General features: G+C 38.7%; 1 protein-coding gene across 18 annotated transcripts in view; it reads right to left on the reverse strand.

Moving 5' to 3' along the window:
- FAM20B (FAM20B glycosaminoglycan xylosylkinase) overlaps nucleotides 1-20,945 on the reverse strand; it is a 42,171-nt gene that overhangs the window by 12,034 nt on the left and 9,192 nt on the right. For 11 of the 18 annotated variants that reach the window (XM_079108069.1, XM_079108070.1, XM_079108061.1 and 8 more), the window contains 5 exons: nucleotides 19,517-19,581; nucleotides 16,890-17,396; nucleotides 11,657-11,743; nucleotides 8,654-8,763; nucleotides 576-774 (listed from right to left, as the gene is read on the reverse strand). In XM_079108069.1, coding sequence (XP_078964195.1) covers nucleotides 576-774; nucleotides 8,654-8,763; nucleotides 11,657-11,743; nucleotides 16,890-17,266 — 773 coding nt within the window. In that variant the 5' untranslated portion in view covers nucleotides 17,267-17,396; nucleotides 19,517-19,581. The remainder of the gene's footprint in view (nucleotides 1-575; nucleotides 775-8,653; nucleotides 8,764-11,656; nucleotides 11,744-16,889; nucleotides 17,397-19,516; nucleotides 19,582-20,945) is intronic. The other 7 variants (XM_079108071.1, XM_079108074.1, XM_079108059.1 and 4 more) reach the window with 3 other exon arrangements.

Genomic DNA, 20,945 nt, shown 5'->3' on the forward strand with positions numbered 1-20,945 from the left:
ATTTTTCACTGTGGGATGGACACAAGCCTTTTGGGGCCAGTAGCAGAATGTAATGGTTTGGATCTTAAATGTTCCCCAAAGGTCATGTGTTGAAGACTTGGTTGACAACATGTGGAGCTACTGGGAGGTGGTATAACGTCTAGGAAATAGGCCTAGAAGTCAGAACACTGAGGGTGTGCACCTGAAGAGCCACTGGGACCCAGCCTGCCCTCACCCCCTCTCTGCTTTCGGGCTTCCCTGATGTGAGTGTTCTCTGTCATCTACTTCTGGCATGATGTACTGTGACACCATAGGACCAAAGCAACGTGGCCAACTAACCATGACCTAAAAACTTTAAAATAAGGACCAAGATAAATCTTTCCTCTTTTTATGTTGATTTATCTCAGGTTTTGTCACAGTGACATAAACTTGTCTCTAAAACACTGGCATTGCCAAAATTAAAGAGAATCCCTATCTGCCCTTGACCGGGGTTTTTTTTTTTTAAAACTCTTGGACAGAATGACTGGCTCCTATTCAGGATTGGCACCTGGCCAGGCATAGGGGAGAATTAAGTTGTGGCTCAGAGGAGGATTTACCTGGCCAATTTGCCTTCTCGGTAAGTCCTGCCCCAGGGGTGTCGGTGTTTCTGTAGAGGCCACACATCTGGAAGCCAAAGTGTGACAGATCCCTCCATTGTGTCTCCATCGGCACAAGCTGGCTCTGTTTCTCGGCAGTAATAGCACTTCCCATAGAAACAAGTATTGTTTCCTAAAGGACAAAAAGGAATCATGTGCGCTTAAGGAAAAAACAAGATTCTAAATTCTCCCCCAACAATGGAAAAAAGATTAGCTAAGTGAACAGACACTGAGAGAACAAAGACCCTGAACTTACTGTATTTCACACATTTTTTTGAATAGATAATAAAAGCATATGGTATAAAAATTTACAAGGTACAGAAGGGTATATACTAAAAAAAAGTGAACTGCCACCTACTGCAGCAGTGCACACCTGTAATCTAGCAACCTGAGACTGAGATTAGAGGATCACAAGTTTGAGGCCAGCCTCAGATACTTAGTGACACCCTGTCTTCAAGTAAAATTACAAGTAGGACTGGGAAAGGACTGGGAATATAGCTCAGTGATAAAGCATTGCTGGGTTCAATCTCTAGGATCAAAAAGCCCCTAAAAAACAAACAAAAAAACAAGCTTCCCCCTTATCCCTGCTCCTGTCCCTTCTACCTAGTCTCAATCCTAGGAGTCAACTACCATCATATTATCTTCCTGAACTAATTAAAAAAAATTCTTTTAAAATTTGTTTTTTAGTTATACATAACAGTAGGAGGTAGTTTGATATATCATACATAAATGGAATACAACTTCCCATTCTTGTGGCTGTACATGATGTGGAGTTATACTGGTCATGTACTCATACATGAACATAGGAAAGTTATGTGTCTTTCCCATTCCCATCCCCCCTCCCTTCCTTTCATTGCCCTTTGTCTAATCCAATGAACTTCTATTCTTCCCTTTTTGGATTGGCTTATTTAACTTGGCATGATAGTCTCCAATTCCTTCCATTTACCAGCAAATTCTGTAAGTTCATTCTTCTTTATGGCTGAGTAACATTCCATCGTGTATGTGTACCACATTTTCTTTATCCATTCATCTGTTGAAGGGCACCTAGGTTGGTTCCATACCTTAGTTATTGTGAATTGAGCTGCTATGAACTGAGCTGCTATGAACATTGATACTGCCACATCATGACAGTATGCTGATTTTAAATCCTTTGGGTATATGCCAAGGAGTGGGGTAACTGGATTAAATGGTGGTTCCATTCCAAGTTTTCTAAGGAATCTCCATACTGCTTTCCATAGTGATTGCACCAATTTGCAGTCCCACCAGACTGTATCTTTTCCCTACATCCTCGCCAATATTTATTGTTGCTTGTATTCTTGATAACTGCCATTCTGACTAGAGATGAAATCTCAGTGTAGTTTTAATTTCCTTTTCTATAACTGCTAGTAATGTTGAATATTTTGTCATATATTTGTTGACCATTCATATTCCTTTCTCTGTGAAGTATCTGTTCAATTTCTTTGCCCACTTATTGACTGGGTTATTTGTTTCTTTGGTGTTAAGTTTTTTTCAGTCCTTGGTATATCCTGGAGATTAATGTTCTATCTGAGGTGTGGGTGGCAAAGATTTTTCTTCCATTCTGTAGGCTCTCTCTTTATATTCTTGATTGTTTACTTTGCTGTGAAGAAACTAAATTTTTAGTCTGATAAAATCTCATTTATTGATTCTTGATTTTACTTCTTGTGCTTTAGGAGTCTTGTTGAGGAAACTTGGTTCCTAAGTTGACATAATGGAGATTTGGGCCCACTTTTTCTTCTAGTAGACATAGTGTCTCTGATCTAATGCCTAAGTCCTTGATCCATTTTGATTTTTGTGCATGGTGAGAGATAGGGGACTAATTTCATTTATTACATACGGATTTCCAGTTTTCCCAGCACCATTTGTTGAAGAGGCTACCTCTTCTCCAGTGCACATTTACGGTGCCTTTGTTTAGTATGAGATAACTGTATTTACATGGGTTTGTTTCTGTGTCTTCTATTCTGTACCACCTGCTTACCTTTTCTTGCTGAGGATTGTTTTGTCTATTCTGGGCTTATTTTTCCAAATGAATTTCATGACTGTCTTTTCAATTTCTATGAAGAATGTTATTGGAACCTTAATAGGAATTGTATTGAATCTGCATAGCACTTTGGTAGTATGGCCATTTTGACAGTATTAATTCTGTCTATCCAAGAACACAGGAGATCCTGATTGTTTCCCAAATATTTAACTTTCTTTCAGGCTAGTACGAATGGGATAGTTTTCCTAATTTCTCTTTCAGTTGATTCATCACTGATATTTAGGAACACGATTTATGGGTGTTAATTTTATATATGAATTTTGATTAGAGAAAATGTTTTCCTCCATAGTAGGGCTGAAGTTTTGGCCAGTGTGCCCAGGGAAGGGAGAGAGGGGCATGTGCTGTTTGGTAACATGGGTTAAGGGTATGGAGTTGAGGAAATAACAGACCAAGGACAATGGGAACCAGATTTCTCACAGATGGAGAAGGAAGTTAAATACATAGAAAGGGAGATGGCTAGAATAAACCCCATCATGAATTAGAATTGGAGCTGCTGGTTTCAATTGATGGTTTTAGTACACACACAGAAACATAGAAAGACAGAGTTGTGTATGTGTGTGCATATATACATGTATCTGTGTGTGTACATGCATACATACATTTCTATGTCTGTAGTTCAAGAGAACCAAAAAACAATGATACCCAGGCAGTAATAAGCACAACCACATATTAGTTTCTGAAGACCATTCTACATTAGAAGGGCTCCTTGAAGAAACAGCTGACTCCAAAGCTGGAGCAAGGAAAGTACAAGATGAGCCTGGGCCACAACAACATGCCAGTTGTAAGGAAGTGCTCAGCGAATGATTAAATTTTTCCAAAAGCACACAGGCGCTAGTTTGTAGGGACTCTCTCTGGACAAACCTAGACAGTATGAACATCAAAATAAAAATAGTAATAAATCATAGCTGAGTAAATCAAATCTGTAAATTCATAGCAACATGACTAAATAAATTGGGGATGGGTGGTTTGCAAAGGTCTACCCTACAACGGTATGACAACAAATAAGTTGAGAAGCAAGACAAGAATTAGAAAATCACCATTTGGCAACTACCATAATAACTGATTCAGACAAAAATTATCAATAAATGCTAAAACTGGCGGGTGAACATTTGATAAGGAAAGGGATATTTACACAGTTCTAAGTACTCACTAGTAAATATAAAATACTTATTAGCTTTATACTAGAGAAACAGTGCATCTCAAAACTCATTGTATTGAACAAACGATGAAAAATTAACATCACCAGAAATGGAACTTATCAAGAAATCTACATCATGTACCACAGTACACATAACATCTCTCTGGTATTCCTGCCAAAATTTTAAAATCATGAGTAAATATTAGAGAAACCCAAACCAAGAGACACTTTGTCAAGTTCATGAAAACTGAGGAGTTAGGAATTGTTTAGACTAATGGAGTTGCTAAAAAGAAGTAACTGAATATAACGTGATCCCAAAATGAATTCTGGATTTATACAGGACATTCCAGAGACAACTGGTAAAATCTGAATAGAGTTCATGGATTGCATGGTGATACTGTGTTAGTGTTATCTCTTGGCTTTGATGGCTGAGTGTGGTTATGCTGGAGCGTGTCTTGGTGGTATGGAATTAAGTTTCAGGGAAGCATTCAATGGAGTAATGGGCATTCATGTCTGCAACCTATTCTTAAATAGTTCAGAAATGATAAGGGAGGGATCTGGATGACTCTAAACTATTTCTAAAACTTTTATGTAAACCTAAAATTGTTTCAAAATAGAAAGTTTAAAGTTAACATTTCCTCTGCCTACCCTCAACCTCCATGAAAAACAGCCATCAAATATACCAATCTCCCATGCCTTAAAAATCACACCTATTCTTTCAATAATGGTTTGTGTATCCTTTAAGAGACAAACAACATTCACAGTTATTTGTATTTCTAACTTCCAGCAGAGTACATAGTAAACAGAAATGAATCAACTACATGTCCATATGCAAAGCTGATTATATCACTTTCCTTTACCTTAAAAACCTTTTCAGATAAAGATTTGATTTGCTTGAAAGGTATCACATTTAGAATACTTATAATTTAAAAAATAACATAAATTTATAAATTTAATTGGATCAGAAATACCAGTAAATCTTTCAGAGTGTAACCAGACATGATAATTCTAAATGCCATAGGAAAAATAACTGCTAGGAAGCTCTTAAAATAATAGAAAAGACTGGAATAACATGTAAGCCCATTAAAAGACTAGTTAAATACATTGTGATAGATCTATAAAATGGAACACTTTGCAGGTGGTGAACCAACAGAAGAATTAAGAAGCTTTTTGCACATAATATGAAAAGATTTTTACAATATATTAAGTAAAAAGACTAAGATGAAAAAGTATGTGTGCCATGTAGTATAAAATGACAGTTAATCATAAATAAACATCCATATTTTATACAAAAAAATACAGAAATGACTAATAGAGGTTACCATTGGGAGGAAGAAAAAACTGGATGAATATAAGGAAAACCTGAACTGCAGTCCTTTTAATACTTGAAAAATATTCAAATTGTTTGAATGCATTGCTTATTCAAAAAATTAAAAAAAAAAAAAATACTGCTTAGAAGCCTGGCTCAATGGTGCATACCTATCACCCTAGCTACTCAGGAGGCTGAGGCAGGAGGATCACGTGGGCCCAGGAATTAAAGGCCAGCCTGGGCAACACAGTGAGACCCTGTCTCAAAAAATAAAAACATACTGCTAGATGTGGAGACTTGTTGCCTATGGGATAAAGTCCAAACCCTTGAATTTGGCAAGTAAGAAACCTAGCTGGGAGTGTGGCATACTGGTTTAAGAGTTCAGGGTCTGGGTTAGGTTTCTGGAGTTAAAAATATCAATAACAACAACCTTATTTTTTTGGGTGCTGGGATCAATCCAGGCTCTCATGCTAGGCAAGTGCTCTACCACTGAGCAACATCCCCAGTCCATAAAATAAAAACTAGTTCAGTCAGGAGAGTGCAAAACTCTGGGTATATAATTTCAATTCTCTGAACATCCTTTGTAAAATGGAGACAGCAGTTCCCCCACTGTCAGACTGCAGAGCACAGCATGGGCCTGACACTGTCAGAGACCAATCAATGCCAGCTATTTATTATTTATTGATGGTAGGAATGTGGCTCCACCTACCTTTCCTGACTTCATGAGCCTGAGGCTCCAAGCCTTTAAACTACATCCTGAACATGCTAAACTTTTGAAACTAGTTTTCTGATCACCTCAATTTCCATGCTTTCTTTGGGTGAACTACCAACTTTGATAATGGAAACTAACCTCAGCCCAGACTTTCTCCTGAATGAACAGTCAACATGTACTCCTGGATGTTCCTGTTAAGGACACAGAATATCCAAAATTGGCTCAGTGGTAGAGCGCTTGCCTTAGCATGTGCCACACACTGGGTTTGATTCTCAGTACCACATATAAATAAGAAAAATAAAGGTCCATTGACAGCTAAAAATAAATGTTTAAAAATGAAATAAATTCAAAATTAAATGCACTTTCCTTCTGTTTTGTCTCCTTTCAGTATATTGATCAGATAATTAACAGCTTCATTATTCACTAAGTCATCCAGTCCAAAAACCTAGCAGTCATTCTTAATTTTGTCTTCTTGCTTAACTGCCATTCCTGGCCACACTGTTCACCAAATTCTTTCCATTCCACTTCTTATGTCAAATCCTTCTATCCTATCCCTGTCTCTTACTGCATATGAATTTACCCCAACAGCCCCAAGTGCATTCTGCACTTCCATCCAACAATCAACCCAGTGCCTAGAGATGGATGAACAGATAAAGAAAAATGTGGTACATGTAACAATGGACTACCATTTAGTCATAAAAAAGAATGGAATTCTGTCATTTGTGGCAGCATGGACAGGACCGGAAAACATTTGGGAAAAGGCAAAATTATGATGATAAAAAGACAGTGGTTACCAAGGAATGAGTGGAGGGGGAGTATAAGGATTTTTAGAGCAGTAAAAATAGTGCATAATACTAAATGTTAGACACATGCAATTATATATTTGTAAAAAATGAAAATGTACAACACTAAGACTGAACCCTAATACAAAATATGAACTCTGGGTGATGAACATATGCCAATCAACTTTAAAAATTATACCACTTTGATGTGGGATGTTGATGATGGGGGAACCTCTGATGCGGGCGACAGGGGATATTTAAGAAACCTCTGTATCTTCCTCCCAATTTCACTGTGAATCTAAGACTGTTCTAAAAAAAAAAATAAAGTCTTGAAAAACAGGACAAGAAGATTATGCTAGAGTGAGCCAATTGTTAGAAACTATACCCCAGTCTAGTCCCTCTACCTGCCCACACTGGAGGGTGTCCAGAAGCTCATCACTCCCCAAATGCACCCATCGATCCTGCATTAGCATCATGTATGTGTGGCCTTGTTTTCATTATTCCAATCCATCACTTTGCCCAATGCCCTCTCTTCACTGCTGCTTGGGGAACGCATACTGATTCTTCAACACTTGGATCAAGTGTTAATAACTTTCTCTACAAGTTTTTTTCCGGCATCTCACCTCCCCATATTTCATACAATATAGAATTGATCTTCTATGAGTCTCTGAAGAGTGGCACCTTGGTTTTTCCTTGTCCCCTCTATCCTAGCACCCACCAGGAATTCATGTTTGTCTAGCATAAAATTGAACCACCAAAGGTAATTAGAAAATACCTGAAACAAGTCAGTGATACTGTACGCTTTTGGCTGTCTGTAGAAATGCGTAGCCTGAGTCTTATAAATTCTTTTTTTGTGTGTATGTGTGTGTGGTGCTGGGGATTGAACCCAGGGTCTTGTGCTTGCAGGGCAAGCATTCTACCGACTGAGCTATCTCCCCAGCCCAAGTCTTATAAATTTAAATTCTGGATTTTGACTGTCACAAGTTCTTTAAATATTCAGTTTTACCTCATTTTATATGTAAATCCATTCATTCTAGCAAAAAGCAAGGGGAAGTTCATTTTGCAATGTCTGTCTCAACCTTCATGGCATTAAAGCAGAAAACTGTATCGCTGAAGAAGAGTCACTATGAAGAGGCTGAACAAGAAACCATAGCACCTCTGAATTTTTCCCATTCTCATCATGCCCACAAAGGGACTGGAAGTGAGAATTTTAGCTCAGATTCCTCATTTCAGAGTGAGATAATGGAAACCAGAAGCACAGCTAGCTCCATGCACAATGAGTTAAGCTGACCCTTGCAGAGTAGGAAGAGGTGGTGGTGATGTTCCAGGCCCAAAACAACCCTACAAGGGAATTTTTGATCCTCTTTTAGAGTGGCCTTGAAGTTCACACAACCCTACAAGGGAATTTTTGAACCTCTTTCAGAGTGGCCTTGAAGTTTCTTCAACAGTTCCCAAGAAAACACTTGTACATGAAAAAATAAGTGAGCCAATGATATGTAAATAGTAACTAATTTCGGCAAAATTTTGAATTTGAGACTTAGCTGTAAAACCAAGCACAATAAATAAAGCTATCACTACTTTCACTATCAGTAAATGACCTTACTTCTTACTTCAGAGACAAGAAGGTGTGCACTGGGCAAAATTTAATTTCCATCTACCTTTAAATCTGTTTCCCCCACCAACCCAAGACCAGGCTGCTTATTTGGTTTGTCTGTTTGTTTGGTACTGGGGATTTAACCCAGGGGCATTTTACCATTGAGCCATATTCGCAGCCCTTTTTATTTTGAGAGAGGGTTTCACTAGGTCGCTGAGGGTCTTGCTAAATAGCTGAGGCTGGCCCTGAACTTGTGGTCCCCTTGCCTCAATCTCCTGTGTTGCTGGGATTATAGGTATGTGCCACAGCGCCTGGCTCTGCTTATTTGTTTTTGCGTTTCCTTGAGTTCTTCAAGTCCTAAGAAACATGAACCTGCTTGTTTGATGATGCCCCATTTAACTTATTAACTGTTGCCCTATCTAAATGTCCTCTATAATCTTCTTACCTACAGCTAAGAAGGTGCTCAACAGCTGTTCCGTAGCAACAGGCTTGATCTCTGTCCGCAGATTAACAAATCTGCCAACCACCAAGGGGGCTCGGCGGAAACCCAGAATCCTGATTTGGAAGGTTGAAGAAGAGAAGAGAAAAATCTTTAAGGATGTATTTAAGTAAATGTCTCAAAACTATGGTTACTCATGTTAGATGTATAAAGGAAATCAGGTAGGCAGGTAAATCTTGTTTTTTAGAGGCACATGTATTTAGGAATTTAATTTTAAGATCTATGTAATTTATTTTCCAATTCAGTAAAAATGATTAGGCTAGCTGGCCAAAATGTGAACAGTTGTTAAATCTAAGGAATGGGTATATCAGTTCATTATGCTATTCTCTCTACTTTAGAAATCTTTCATAATAAAAATTTAAAATAAATTTTAACAAAGTATTAAAAAAAACTAGACCTAGACTTATTTGTGGGTTCAAAATGTTGGGTAAAAAAGCACACTAATAAAACTATGCAACTGATCTAAAAGGACAAACATGAGACAACTCGAATGCAGAACATCTGAAGGTCTCTGTCATCAATGGTCTAAAAGCACTACTTTATGACTGAAAACAACCAGTCATTATTATTTTTTCAAATAAATTAAACTTCCTGGCTAAAAAACACACACTCCCTGAAGAAAAGCTGGACAGAATTTGGAACACCCAGAAAATTGATAATGAAGAAAATAAAGATCATCCATAATTGTACAACCCACAAATAACTATTGACATTTTGTCACGTAAGCATTTTTCCTTTCCATGCATGTATAAACACATACTCACACATATGCACACACCACTGAGCTCATACTGTGTACTGTTTTACATGCATGTGAAATATATTGACTTACATATGCACATACCATGGAGCTCACACTGCAATTTTACATGTATGTATAAACAGCTACTTATGTATATGTGCACATCACTGAGCTTATACTGTGTATAGCTTTGTATCCCACTTTTTTACTCAAACTGGCATCATGAACCTTCCCCATATCTTTAGAAAGACTTTAACAGTGGTTATGTAATAAATAATCTACTCTTTAGGCTGCTGATTCTGCCATAAGCCTAATCTTAGAAAAGCCACAAAAGCAAAGAGACCAACAGATCTGCAAAGTAACACAAAAACCCCTAAGGCACAAGAAGGTTATCTAAATCTGAGTTTAACAGAGAAATAGCAAACCCAAAAGAGAAGTGTCAGGAGCCTGAACAGAAAAAAAAGGGTGGGAAACATTCTTTCTCTCCACTGACCACTGCTGGCCGAGGAGAGCAGGCAGTTTAGTGCTGAAGGGCAATATCACAGCAGTACTTGGGGCTGGTTAGGTAGCAGTTAACAAAGGAGATGGGGCAGGGGAGGTTGTCCAGAGAACATCTGGCTTTGTGGAAGTGAAGTTCCACAAAGAACTTAAAGCACAAGTCATAAATTGTAATATTATGTTCAATTATTATCAAAAGTAATTATTTCTGTACAAAGTGTATCTCACTCTACTTTCGCTCTGTGAAAAAATAAACCTTGCCAGAAGCTGGCAAAATAAAAAATAGAAGAATAATGAGATACCTCTTTATTATATTAAATTAACAAAAATTTCTATACTGGGTAATACAAATATCGTTCTGAAAACAGGGAAATGATGTTCTTCATGACCTGCTGGTGTCCAACAAATGGGAAACAAGAAAAGAGGTGGGAATGAAGAAAATAGGCAAATAAAAAAAGTCTTGGACAGCTTGATTCTAGTGTGCCATAAAGTGAGGAATAAGATTTATCCAACTCTCTGCCACTAGGTCTTAAAAAATGTAGCCAAAATTCATAGTATTATAAACATTTATTTGAGTTTTTCCATATCAGTAGGTATGTAGGTTGTTACCAGTTTTTCACTACTACAAAATACTATAGCTAAAATAACTGTACACATATCTTTAAATTTTTTATTATTTCTCTAGGGTACTTTCCTAGAAATGTCTTAGAGATATATGCATAAGAAGGTAGTTATTTGTTCAAAGGGTAAGAATATTTAAGATTTTGATACAAAATGCCAGAGTTCTTAATAGAAAGATTGAAATTAAGAATTCTATAAGGGGCATATGTATTCCTTCCAATAAAGTATTTTCCTTTTTAAAAAATCTTTGCCATTTTCATCAGGTAAACATAGTAACTCATGGCTTCAACTAGTTTTTAAAAGATTTCTAGTACAGAAGAACTCTCATATTATTAGCAGTTGATGATTCCTATTCAGTTAACTTCTTGTGTTCTTGACACATTTTCTAATATAGTTTTAGGGTATACATAGATCTGCATAAACATATAAAAAAAATCCTTCCTAATCCAGGAAAAAAAAAAATCACCCTTATTTCTTTATGTGTTTTTTATAGATTCATTTTTAAAACAAACATTATGAATGACTTCATTTAAAGTCAGACAATATGCCCTACTGAAAGAACTGGTGAGAAGAGTTAACTAGGATACTAGACACCTCAGCTAACAGGTTCCTGACTAGCAACCTAGTGAGAAAAATCTATTAATTTTCCTGATTATAGAATTCACGTTTATATTTCAGGCTATATGTTGCCAGTATGTAGGGATGAGTCAAACAAAACAAAATACAGGGACCTGGTAAGGTCCAATTAATGATCGATATAATTCAGAGATCTGAATTCAAAACTTTGGTTTTCATCCTGCCATTTTATTTATCAAGATCTTTACTTGTGTTAACAACAAAAGGACTGCCAGGGATGACATGAAGTAAAAGTAAGTAAAAATCTGGAGTTAAAATTCACTCTGGTGTTCCTGGTGTCACCCATATGAGGGACTCACACAAACCTACTGGAATTAGTCAAGCAGTTATCTAAAATGGGTAACAAATCCAAGTAATTACAGTGTCACACTTTAGAAGAAGTTCACAAGTTCTCTTTAAGAGAGATTTTGAAAAGGAAATAAGTGAACACATCCTATTGGGTTTACACATACCTGTCCAAATGAAAGGCCGCTACCTCTGCATTGTGTCTGTCATAACCAGCATATGGCTCCCCTTCCACCACATAGTCTCGGCTATACCTGCAGAGGGAATGGGAAGCACAAGCACTGACATAAATTATACCAGTACCAGAGGAGACAGCACAAGGGATAGAATACCTGCTAGCAAGCCTGATTCTCTCCTTTGACACCTCCTCTGTCAACCTCGAGAACAATTCAGGGTTAGCACAAATTGCCAGTAGACGGCATAAAGATTAGGTAAAGAAGGAAACCAGAATTCCCTATCTGCCCCAGCAGCCATTCAATGGTTGAAACATGGAAGAGGTTATTGTTACTCCTCTAATGAGCTTTAAACGCAGTTAAAGTATAGCTACGTAGCACTTTTCTGGAAGGGAAGAACCATCTTTGTATTGCCAGAACAATGTTAAAACTAGAGTTGGTGCTTAATAAATGTCTACTAAATAGTGAACTGAAGAAATAAAGAAAAACTGGCTTACTAGAATAGCTGGGGTAAGGCTTATAAAAGAAGTTTAAATATTGGAGGGAAATATTTAACTGACATGCCTCAGTTTTTGATAGTGAGAAGACAAAAGTAATTCTGAAGAAAGCTGCTTGAATAACCATTCTTGCTCTCTAAGTTTGTGATGATGGAGTGGAAAGAATTCCGGCCACGCAGTGATGGCTGAAGTGGCTCTTTGTTACTTGACTGGGTAACCTGGAGCACAACCCTCTGTGTTCTGGGTCTCAGATTCCTTATTTACAACAGTAGGGCTACAGCAGAAGGTCATTTCTTTCTTTTTTTAATAATACATTTATTTAGTTGTAGATGAACACAATGCCTTTATTTTATTTATTTTTACATGGTGCTGAGGATCAAACCATTGCCTCACGTGCTAGACAAGCTCTCTACCACTGAGCCACAACCCCAGCCCAGGAGGTTATTTTAAAGGTCTCTTTCATCCTAACCACACTCTGAAGATTTTATATCATCTACATGACATAAACAAAGGATAAGAAAACCAGCATATTGCTTCCTACTAATCATTTTAAAAGACAGAATTTAAATATGAATATTTAGTTATACAGGGACACAATACCTTTATTTTATTATTTTTTTTAATGTGGTGCTGAAGATAGAACCCAGTGCTTCTCAAATGCTAGGCAAGTGCTCTACCTGAGCCACAACCCCAGCCAGAAAGAATTTAAAACTGTTGGGGAAGAAAAAAATATTTAATTTCCCTATGACCTCTACTGCTCACCTGAATTCCTGAATCAAAAGGGGACCTACTTGATTTTACAAGGGAACCGTGAAATAGAAATAGAGACTGAAGTGGAGAAAAGCAGTTCCACTACTGACAGATTTCCAATGCTGAAACCACTACCAGAAGGTGGAAAATGGTACTATAAAAGGCAGTGGCCTCCAACTTAAATGACCTTAGGATACAAAGTGAAATTGCATCTCAAAACTTGTCCTCAAAGCAAAGTAATGAAGCATTCATGTAAGAAAATAGCATCACCTCCACCTTCCTTTTTCTGGGGCCGGGGGGGGGGGGGGGGGGGGGGGGGGGGTTGCGGGGGAGGGTAATCCGGGATTGAACTCAGGGGCACTTGACCACTGAGCCACATCCCCAGCCCTACTCTGTATTTTATTTAAGGGTCTCACTAAGTTGCTTAGTGCCTCGCTTTTGCTGAGGTTGGCTTTGAATTGGCAATCCTCTTGCCTCAGCCTCCTGAGCTGCTGGGATTACAGGCGTGCAACACCGCGTGCAGGCACATTTCTTCTTTCTTTTTTTTTTAATTATCTATTCACTTCTAGATTTTTTACAGACTGCATTTTGAGTCACTGAACACAAATAAGGTACATCATTTCTATGGTTGTACATGATGTAGCATCCTCCACATGCCATGTAGTTTTCGCTCCCCACAAATGATCATTTAGGTTTCTTAGGTTTATACTGGCTGCCTCTAAATTAACCGTCCATTTTTAAATATCACTACAGTACTTTTCTCTCTACTACAGGTGTAAGCTATCCATAAAGCTGGGGGACAGACCTTGAATACTTTATTTATCAGGGCTTCAGTGGGGTCCCAGGAAGCTATGTAGTGATGTGCACCACATTCCAGTCAGTGAAGCATTAGAGAGCTTCCCAATACCTCTAAAGGTTGCTGGGGAGAAATGTAAAAATCCTAGAGGAATCCAGGGCTGGAGAGGTAGGGAGGGAAGGAAAGGGAAAGAAATAAGAATCAAAATGAAAGAACTACATTGGAGTCAGGCATCTGAATCTTTGGCTCATGTTTTGGCTGTGTGAAATAACTCTGGATCTCATTTTTCTCACCTGTAAAATCAATTTACTTCCAGAATGGATACAGCTACCTTGAAAAAAAAAAAAAATTACTCTGGTAGTGTAAGGGAAAATGTGTACAGAAGTGTCACTGTATTCCTATGTATGTCAACCACCTACACATATCTGAGAGTAAGACATGGACAACCCGGCTTGAAAAATGCTAAAACCACAGTGGTTCTAAAGAAAGGTGTTTGTCTCAACTTGGCAGATTCAGACCCTCCTCTCTGCAGAGTGATCCATCTTATTTCATTGACAGAACAGCAAAATTCATACAGTAACTGCCAATAAATCACTCCTATCCTTCTAGTGAAGGACATCAGAGTCTGACCAAGGACATCAATTTGTACTTACAGCAGGACTAAATAGCTTGTGAGGCCCTGGGGGTCAGAACAACATTTGGCTGGGTGTTTAGGGACGGAGTCAATTTTACAAGTATGGAAACCCTACCACCCACCTTCCCCAACCTGCAATTGTGCCTGGCATAAAGAAACACTGGTCAGTGTGTGCAGTGACTGAATTCACACCTTCTTCCAGGGGCCATGCATGAGCTGTGTGGGCAAGGGGGCAGGCTCGGGCTGCCCAGTGGGTGGTAGGGGGGGAGTAGGCGCCCAGTTTGATAAGAACAGTAACTAAAGGGAGATAAGGCTGAGCATAGAGAGGAGAACAAGACTGTGGGGCTCTTGATCACTAGGGCTGGAAGCTGGGCTTTATCCACTGGATAAAGGGAAGTCGCTGGATGTTTTAAAGCTAAGAAGCACAGTGATAATGTTAAGTATTTTAGGGAAGGATTTTCAGGGTGATCTGGAAAAAGAAGATAATGGGAAAGTTGCAGGCACTGTAAGACATGAGATGAAGCAAGTAGTGACAAGGGTTTATGCATTTTTCTGTTGCCACCTCCTCTATTATTCAGTTTGGTCTCTCTCCCCTCTATTTATACCTTGTCTGAACATGAGCCCTGTTCACACTGCACATTATCTTCTAACACATTCCAATTCACCCTTAATTCTCTAGTGTACAAGCAGTAGGTGTGGAGAGGACCTCCTTTTCTTTAAATGCAAAATGTTCATAACTTTTTTAAGATAAATTTAATTTTTATTTGTAGTTTGCCTTCTTTCTTTGCTCATGCTGCTAATCTTTCAAGCTATAATCTGAGAGGTCAAGGACCACACTTCAGAACTAGATTAGCAATTTTTGATGATGGGTGTGCCACATCATTACACTTCCAGGAAAGCAAAGAAAGAAACTTGGAGAATTACACGTGTAGCAGAATATAAGCTGCTTACAATTCTGACAAATCTGGGTTCAAATCCAGCATCACTGATTATTGCAAGGTGACCTTGTCAAGTCACTAAGACTCTTTTTTTTTTTTTTTGTGGTGCTGGGGATCAAACCCAGGGCCTTGTGCTTGCAAGGCAAGCACTCTACCGACTGAGCTATCTCCCCAGCCCTAGACTGTTTCTTATTCTAGAAAGAAGAACTATTATGATTTATATATGAGGTATTCCCCCAAAACTCAAGAAAGTTTAGAGATGAAATGATTGGGTTATGAGGATCTTAACCCAACCAGTGAATTAATCCCCTGGCAGGGATTAATTGGTTGCTAACTGTAGGAAGGTAGGGTATGACTGGCCGAGGTGGGTCACTGGCGGCAGGCCTTTGTACATATTTTATCCTTGTTGAGTGGTGCTCTCTCTCTGCTTTCTGGTGCCAAGTCCTGAACTGCTTTCCTCTACCGTACTCTTCTGCCATGATGTTCTGCCTCACCTTGGGCCCCAAAGAAAGGTGTAGGCTGTCTATGACTAAGACTTTTGAAACAGTGAACCCCAAAATATATTTTTCCTCCTCTAATTGTTCGTCAGACCTTATGGTCAGAGTGGTGAAAAAACTGACTAAAACAACAACTGAGGGCTGGTGTTGGCTCAGTGGTAGAGCATTCGCCTGGCACGTGTGAGGCCATGGGTTCAATCTTCAGCACTGGATAGAAATAAATAAAACAAAAGATCCATTAACAACTAAAAAATATTTTTTTTTAAAACAAAACAAAATAAAAAAAACAACTGAAAGCATTAACAGATACAAAGAGTACTTGGTGTAATGCCTGGCAAATGGTGTGCATTCAAAAGAAATCAGATCTATCCATGTAACCATACTTTTCCCACATTACCAGCCAATCAGACATTTCTGTTTTCCAAAAGTCTACTGCATTTTTCAACTTGCCTAATTTCTACTTCTTTCATACAATACTTTCTGGTTCCAGGCAAACACTGATCCCTTCCATTTCTGAATCCAAAAATCTATAAATCTAAAACTGCTGAAAACCAAAACAAAACTGAAAGAATCAATGCTTCAGTTTTGAAAGGGGCTTTGGTCAGTCCCCTAAAACCCATGACAACTCTGGGTATCTCCTACTCTATAGCATCCCTAACACTGTTATACAATCTTCAGTTGCACATTTTTGGGAGATAAGTTGCTTATTTCCTGACCAATTCATTTTGTGCCTCTAATATCTGACCCACAGTAGTTATCTGATAATTAGAAATCAAGGACAGGGCTGGGATATAGCTCAGTTGGTAGAGTGCTTGCCTTGCAAGCACAAGGCCCTGAGTTCAATTCCCAGCACTGCAAAACACAAAACAAAACAAAAAGAAATCAAGGATATTTCTAATTGTTAAAAATTTCAGTCTTTTAAAGAAACCAAAACCTGATCCTATATACTGCCTCTACTCAAAGAATAACAGGATCTTCAGAACTAGACAAGACTCCAAAGATCTTCCAGTCTATTTCCTTCATTTTACTAATACCAAGAAGAGGAAATGAACGCTCTTATATATCCCTGGTTGAATCAATCAATAGCATGCATAGCTTCTGAGATGAAGACTCACCGCTTAGGTTTGAAGACAACTTTTTGTCCTCCTTCAAGTATCAGTAAGGCTTTCAGCTGTGTCCCTTTATAACCCACATCAGCTTTAATGATTTTCTTGGTGGCCATGGCATGCATGATCGCCCCCAGTTCTGGTGTCTCTTCAGGGTACACTTCTCGGGGTACCACCCACTGGGCTGCAATCTCCCATGGAGACTGCAAAGTGTGGTCCAGCTTGGGTGCCAACTCCACCCGCAAGCCAGTCATCATTCGGTGAAAAGCCCTCTGGTCCTCCCGGTTGGCAGCTGATGTATCTAAGTTGTCAATCAGGAAAACTTTGGTGAAGATAAAGATGACAAGGAGTATTGCTAACAGCACGACTCGCTGCTTAAGCTTCATGGTGACCTCTTTTCTTCCTCCCCTAACCCACTCTCTCACTTATTAAGGAGAGCAGGTGGTGATGGTCAGCAAGGAGATTCCATGATTACACACACTGGTCCATTTCTTCACTGGAGTGTCCCCACAATCCCTGCAAGTCAAGTAAAAAGCAAAGTTCAGTAAGGAATTCTGTCCTACCCCTGAACATTTTAGAAGACTCTAACATGTTATTTGCCCTTCTAGCGTTGCTAAGACCAAACTTAAGAAGACCCAATAATTTAAAATAAATGAGTCTCGGGAAGGACCTTATTTACAAGTAAGAACTGGATACACTGAGAAGTTTTAAGCAAATATTGCTGTTTTAATTGGAAGGCATAACCACATAGGAGCTTTCTGGGTATATATGCCTAATAATTAACAAAACAATGAGAAAAAAAAACAACAAAAGCAAAACTTTTAGATGTGCATAGTTCCTTAACTTTCATTTTTTTTCTTTTTAAAATTCATAAAGGAGTTCTGAATATCCAAACCCGCTAGTAATTTGGTTAATTTCCCAGTTCTTATCTTCTTCAAATACAAATCATATGACATTTTGTAAGAAAGGAACTCATAAAAAATGCCAAAGAGGGCGCAGAGGAGAATAATAACTCCTCCAAATCTCCATCACCAGCAATCCTGAACATGTTGCTGCTCATGTATTTAAATACAACCCACAGACATGTATCTTTACCTAATCAGTCTTTCACTAACTATTTTTCAAAATTAAAAGCCCTATAAAAATGGATAATCAAATCTGAATAAATTAAGGAAAGGAAAAACATCTCCCTATACCATCTGGCCATTAGAATATTACAGAAAACTAATGAAATCTGGCACTACTAAGTCTAGAATGGTCAGGTGCACAGAGGATATTAATGTTGTACACCTAAAGAAGTATTACTTCTGCTGTGGGTTGACTGCACTCGAGGAAATTCTCAAACTAGAAGATTCCAAATACAAGATTTTTGCAAGGGTTCAAGAACACAGTTCAGTCTCATTTGCATACTGAGAGGTTGCTTTTCACTCTGAAGGGCCAGTTAAAAACATGCACAAGCTTGCTGGGCTATGTCTGCAGACAGTGCAGTACTGGGGTAAGAAAGTGATGACAAGAAGATAACAGGGTATTGGTTTGCTCTCTGATTCATTTAACAACTCAAACCACTAATGGAAGAAATAAAACCATAGCAAATAATAGAGCAAAGGACTGGGACTAAGATACTTCATCTAGGGTGGCTCAGTGGTACAGCACTTACTTGGTACATGTGAGGCACTGGGTTTGATTCTTAGCACCACATATAAGTAAATAAATAAAGGTTCACCAACAACTAAAAAAAAAAAAAAAAAAAAAGATACTCTGTCTAAACTCCAGACTGATACCCTGCTTCCCTAATAACAGCTGAAACCATAGAGATGTGCTCCAAGGGCAACACCTTGTTATAAGCAGGCTGATGTGAAGTTTATTCTCTGTGATTAATCACTACTTTCTTGCCCATTTTTATGAAGAAAGCCTAAGTTGAGAGTCAAATTCTAATTATTTCCAGCCACCTGTTTTGTTTCATCAACTCCCAGGAAGTAAATAACATTAACTGAAACAAAGACAATTCAAGCACATCTAAACTGTAACTGTGATGATATCAAATTTGGTATGGAACTCAGCAAGGCAGTTCCCTGTGACTACTGATAACAGTGTTGGGACAGCAGATTTCAATACTGTTGCTAGTTCTAACCCAACCTAACCACACATTTTCAATTACTTGTTCAACAGGACACATCTGAGGCAGCAGTGACAAGAGATAACATGGAAGTCTACTTGCACTAGCAAAGCAGACACCTATATGTATTCAGTATAGTTCTGGCATGAAGGGGTCAGCTAAGCAGGCTTTTCCTTTCTACAAAACATCCCTCAGGACTTAGTCTGATTAACACACAATTGTCTAATGGTGTTGTGCATTTCATGCAAAACAAAGAAAATCCACTCTTAAAGCATGTAAACACAGCATACAGGTTAGGGCTGTTTTGTTCTGTTCTCTTTGTGGTGATGGGGATTGAGCCTAGGGCCTCATGCATGATAGACCACAGTTCTATCACTGAGCTACACCTGGAGGCCTGATTTTGTTTTGTTTAAATTATCAAAGCAATGAAAAGTTCTAGTAGTTCTAAAATTCAGATAAGACAAATGATCTGATTCTGAAATCCAAGTTTGTGTGCTTTTACGTTTTGAAATCTTATTACCTTGTGACTAGGCCTCAGAAGAACACTCTCATCAAGTCAAGGTTGCAAATAATTCATCCGCTCAGCTAGGATAGAAATATTAAGGGACTGTTACATTACATCACTATTTGCTGATATTAAGGGCAGGTTAAAAAAAAAAAGAGGCTGAGCAAGCATTCGTGTTTGTGATTGATCAGTCACCACATCCTGGTAGAACAAGTAGACACTGATTTGACAACGTTCTTCATCACTGCCTTCCATTTCCACAGACACCAACTTGCTGCAGTGGCCGTCACCTCCTACTGGACCACAGCAGAAGACTTCCGGCTTCCAGGCTCTCAATCCAGCCCCCCTACTATGGTCAAAATCATGTCAATAATCACTCAGCCACCTTTGACTGTGTGTATTCCTTAGCAAGGCATTAAAGCCCTGCCCTAAATATTCAGGCTTCAAGTCAGGTATCCTTCTCATTGTTCCTCTTCTCAGCTTCCACCGAATGGACCACCTGAACACAACCTTCCTGTCATGGGTAGGTGCCCCTTTGCCCCTACCACTCCTCACTCCTGAAAATCCTCAAAATCCCTTTCTCTGACCTTTTCTTTCCATCTCCTCTTTCAAGACCCATCTCTGAAGCTGTTTCTGGACCCTTCCTCTCATTCTACATAAATTCTCCCTTCTTTCAGCCAGTATACTGGCTACTTCCTGCTGTGTATAATACCTTCTCATACACACTTCTTAATACCCCTCTCAGAATCCTTAAAAGGGTCCCCTTTGCTCCTTTTTGTTTGAGAGAGGATGCTCAAGACAGGGTATCCAAGTTGTATTACTGTCCTTTCTTTTTTGAGATAAGCAGCATACTATATACCCTGCAAACCAATTGTAGGAAGATTCCCCACTTCAGATACTAAGGAAATAAAAGCAAGATCACTGGGTATATTCCAAACTATTCATAAATACCTCCCTAGCATTCCCAGAGGAGTGTACCTGCTTTATTTCATGCTGCCCTTACCTCCTACTGTAAGTGCCTCACATTGTACCACACTGTCCAGTTATATTATGGTCATTTATTTAATGTTTCTGTTACATGAAACAAAGCCTCCCTCAAAGGACAAGCAGTTTCAAGGTAGTAACACAACTAAAAAATGTTAAATATAAAAAAGGCAGTGCAAATGGTACATTTGTAAATAGCCTTCCCACTAAAGGCTGGCTTCAACTCCCAGGCTGGAGTTCTAGAAAGGAGACCTTACGAGGAAGCTTCCATTGGACCGTGGTTTCACTCTCAGCTCACCAGTTACACAGGGCTCCCCTGCAGGCTCTTTCATTCTCACACACACACCACCATTCTACATGGGTGATAAATGTTTTATAAGGACAAACGCATGACTGTAAAGTTGTTTCTGGAGGAGAGATATATATTTCACGGAAAAAAGTGAGATCTTACTATAAAATC

The sequence above is a fragment of the Sciurus vulgaris genome, assembly GCF_902686455.1.
Source record: "Sciurus vulgaris genome assembly, chromosome: 12".
Lineage (NCBI taxonomy): Eukaryota > Metazoa > Chordata > Mammalia > Rodentia > Sciuridae > Sciurus > Sciurus vulgaris.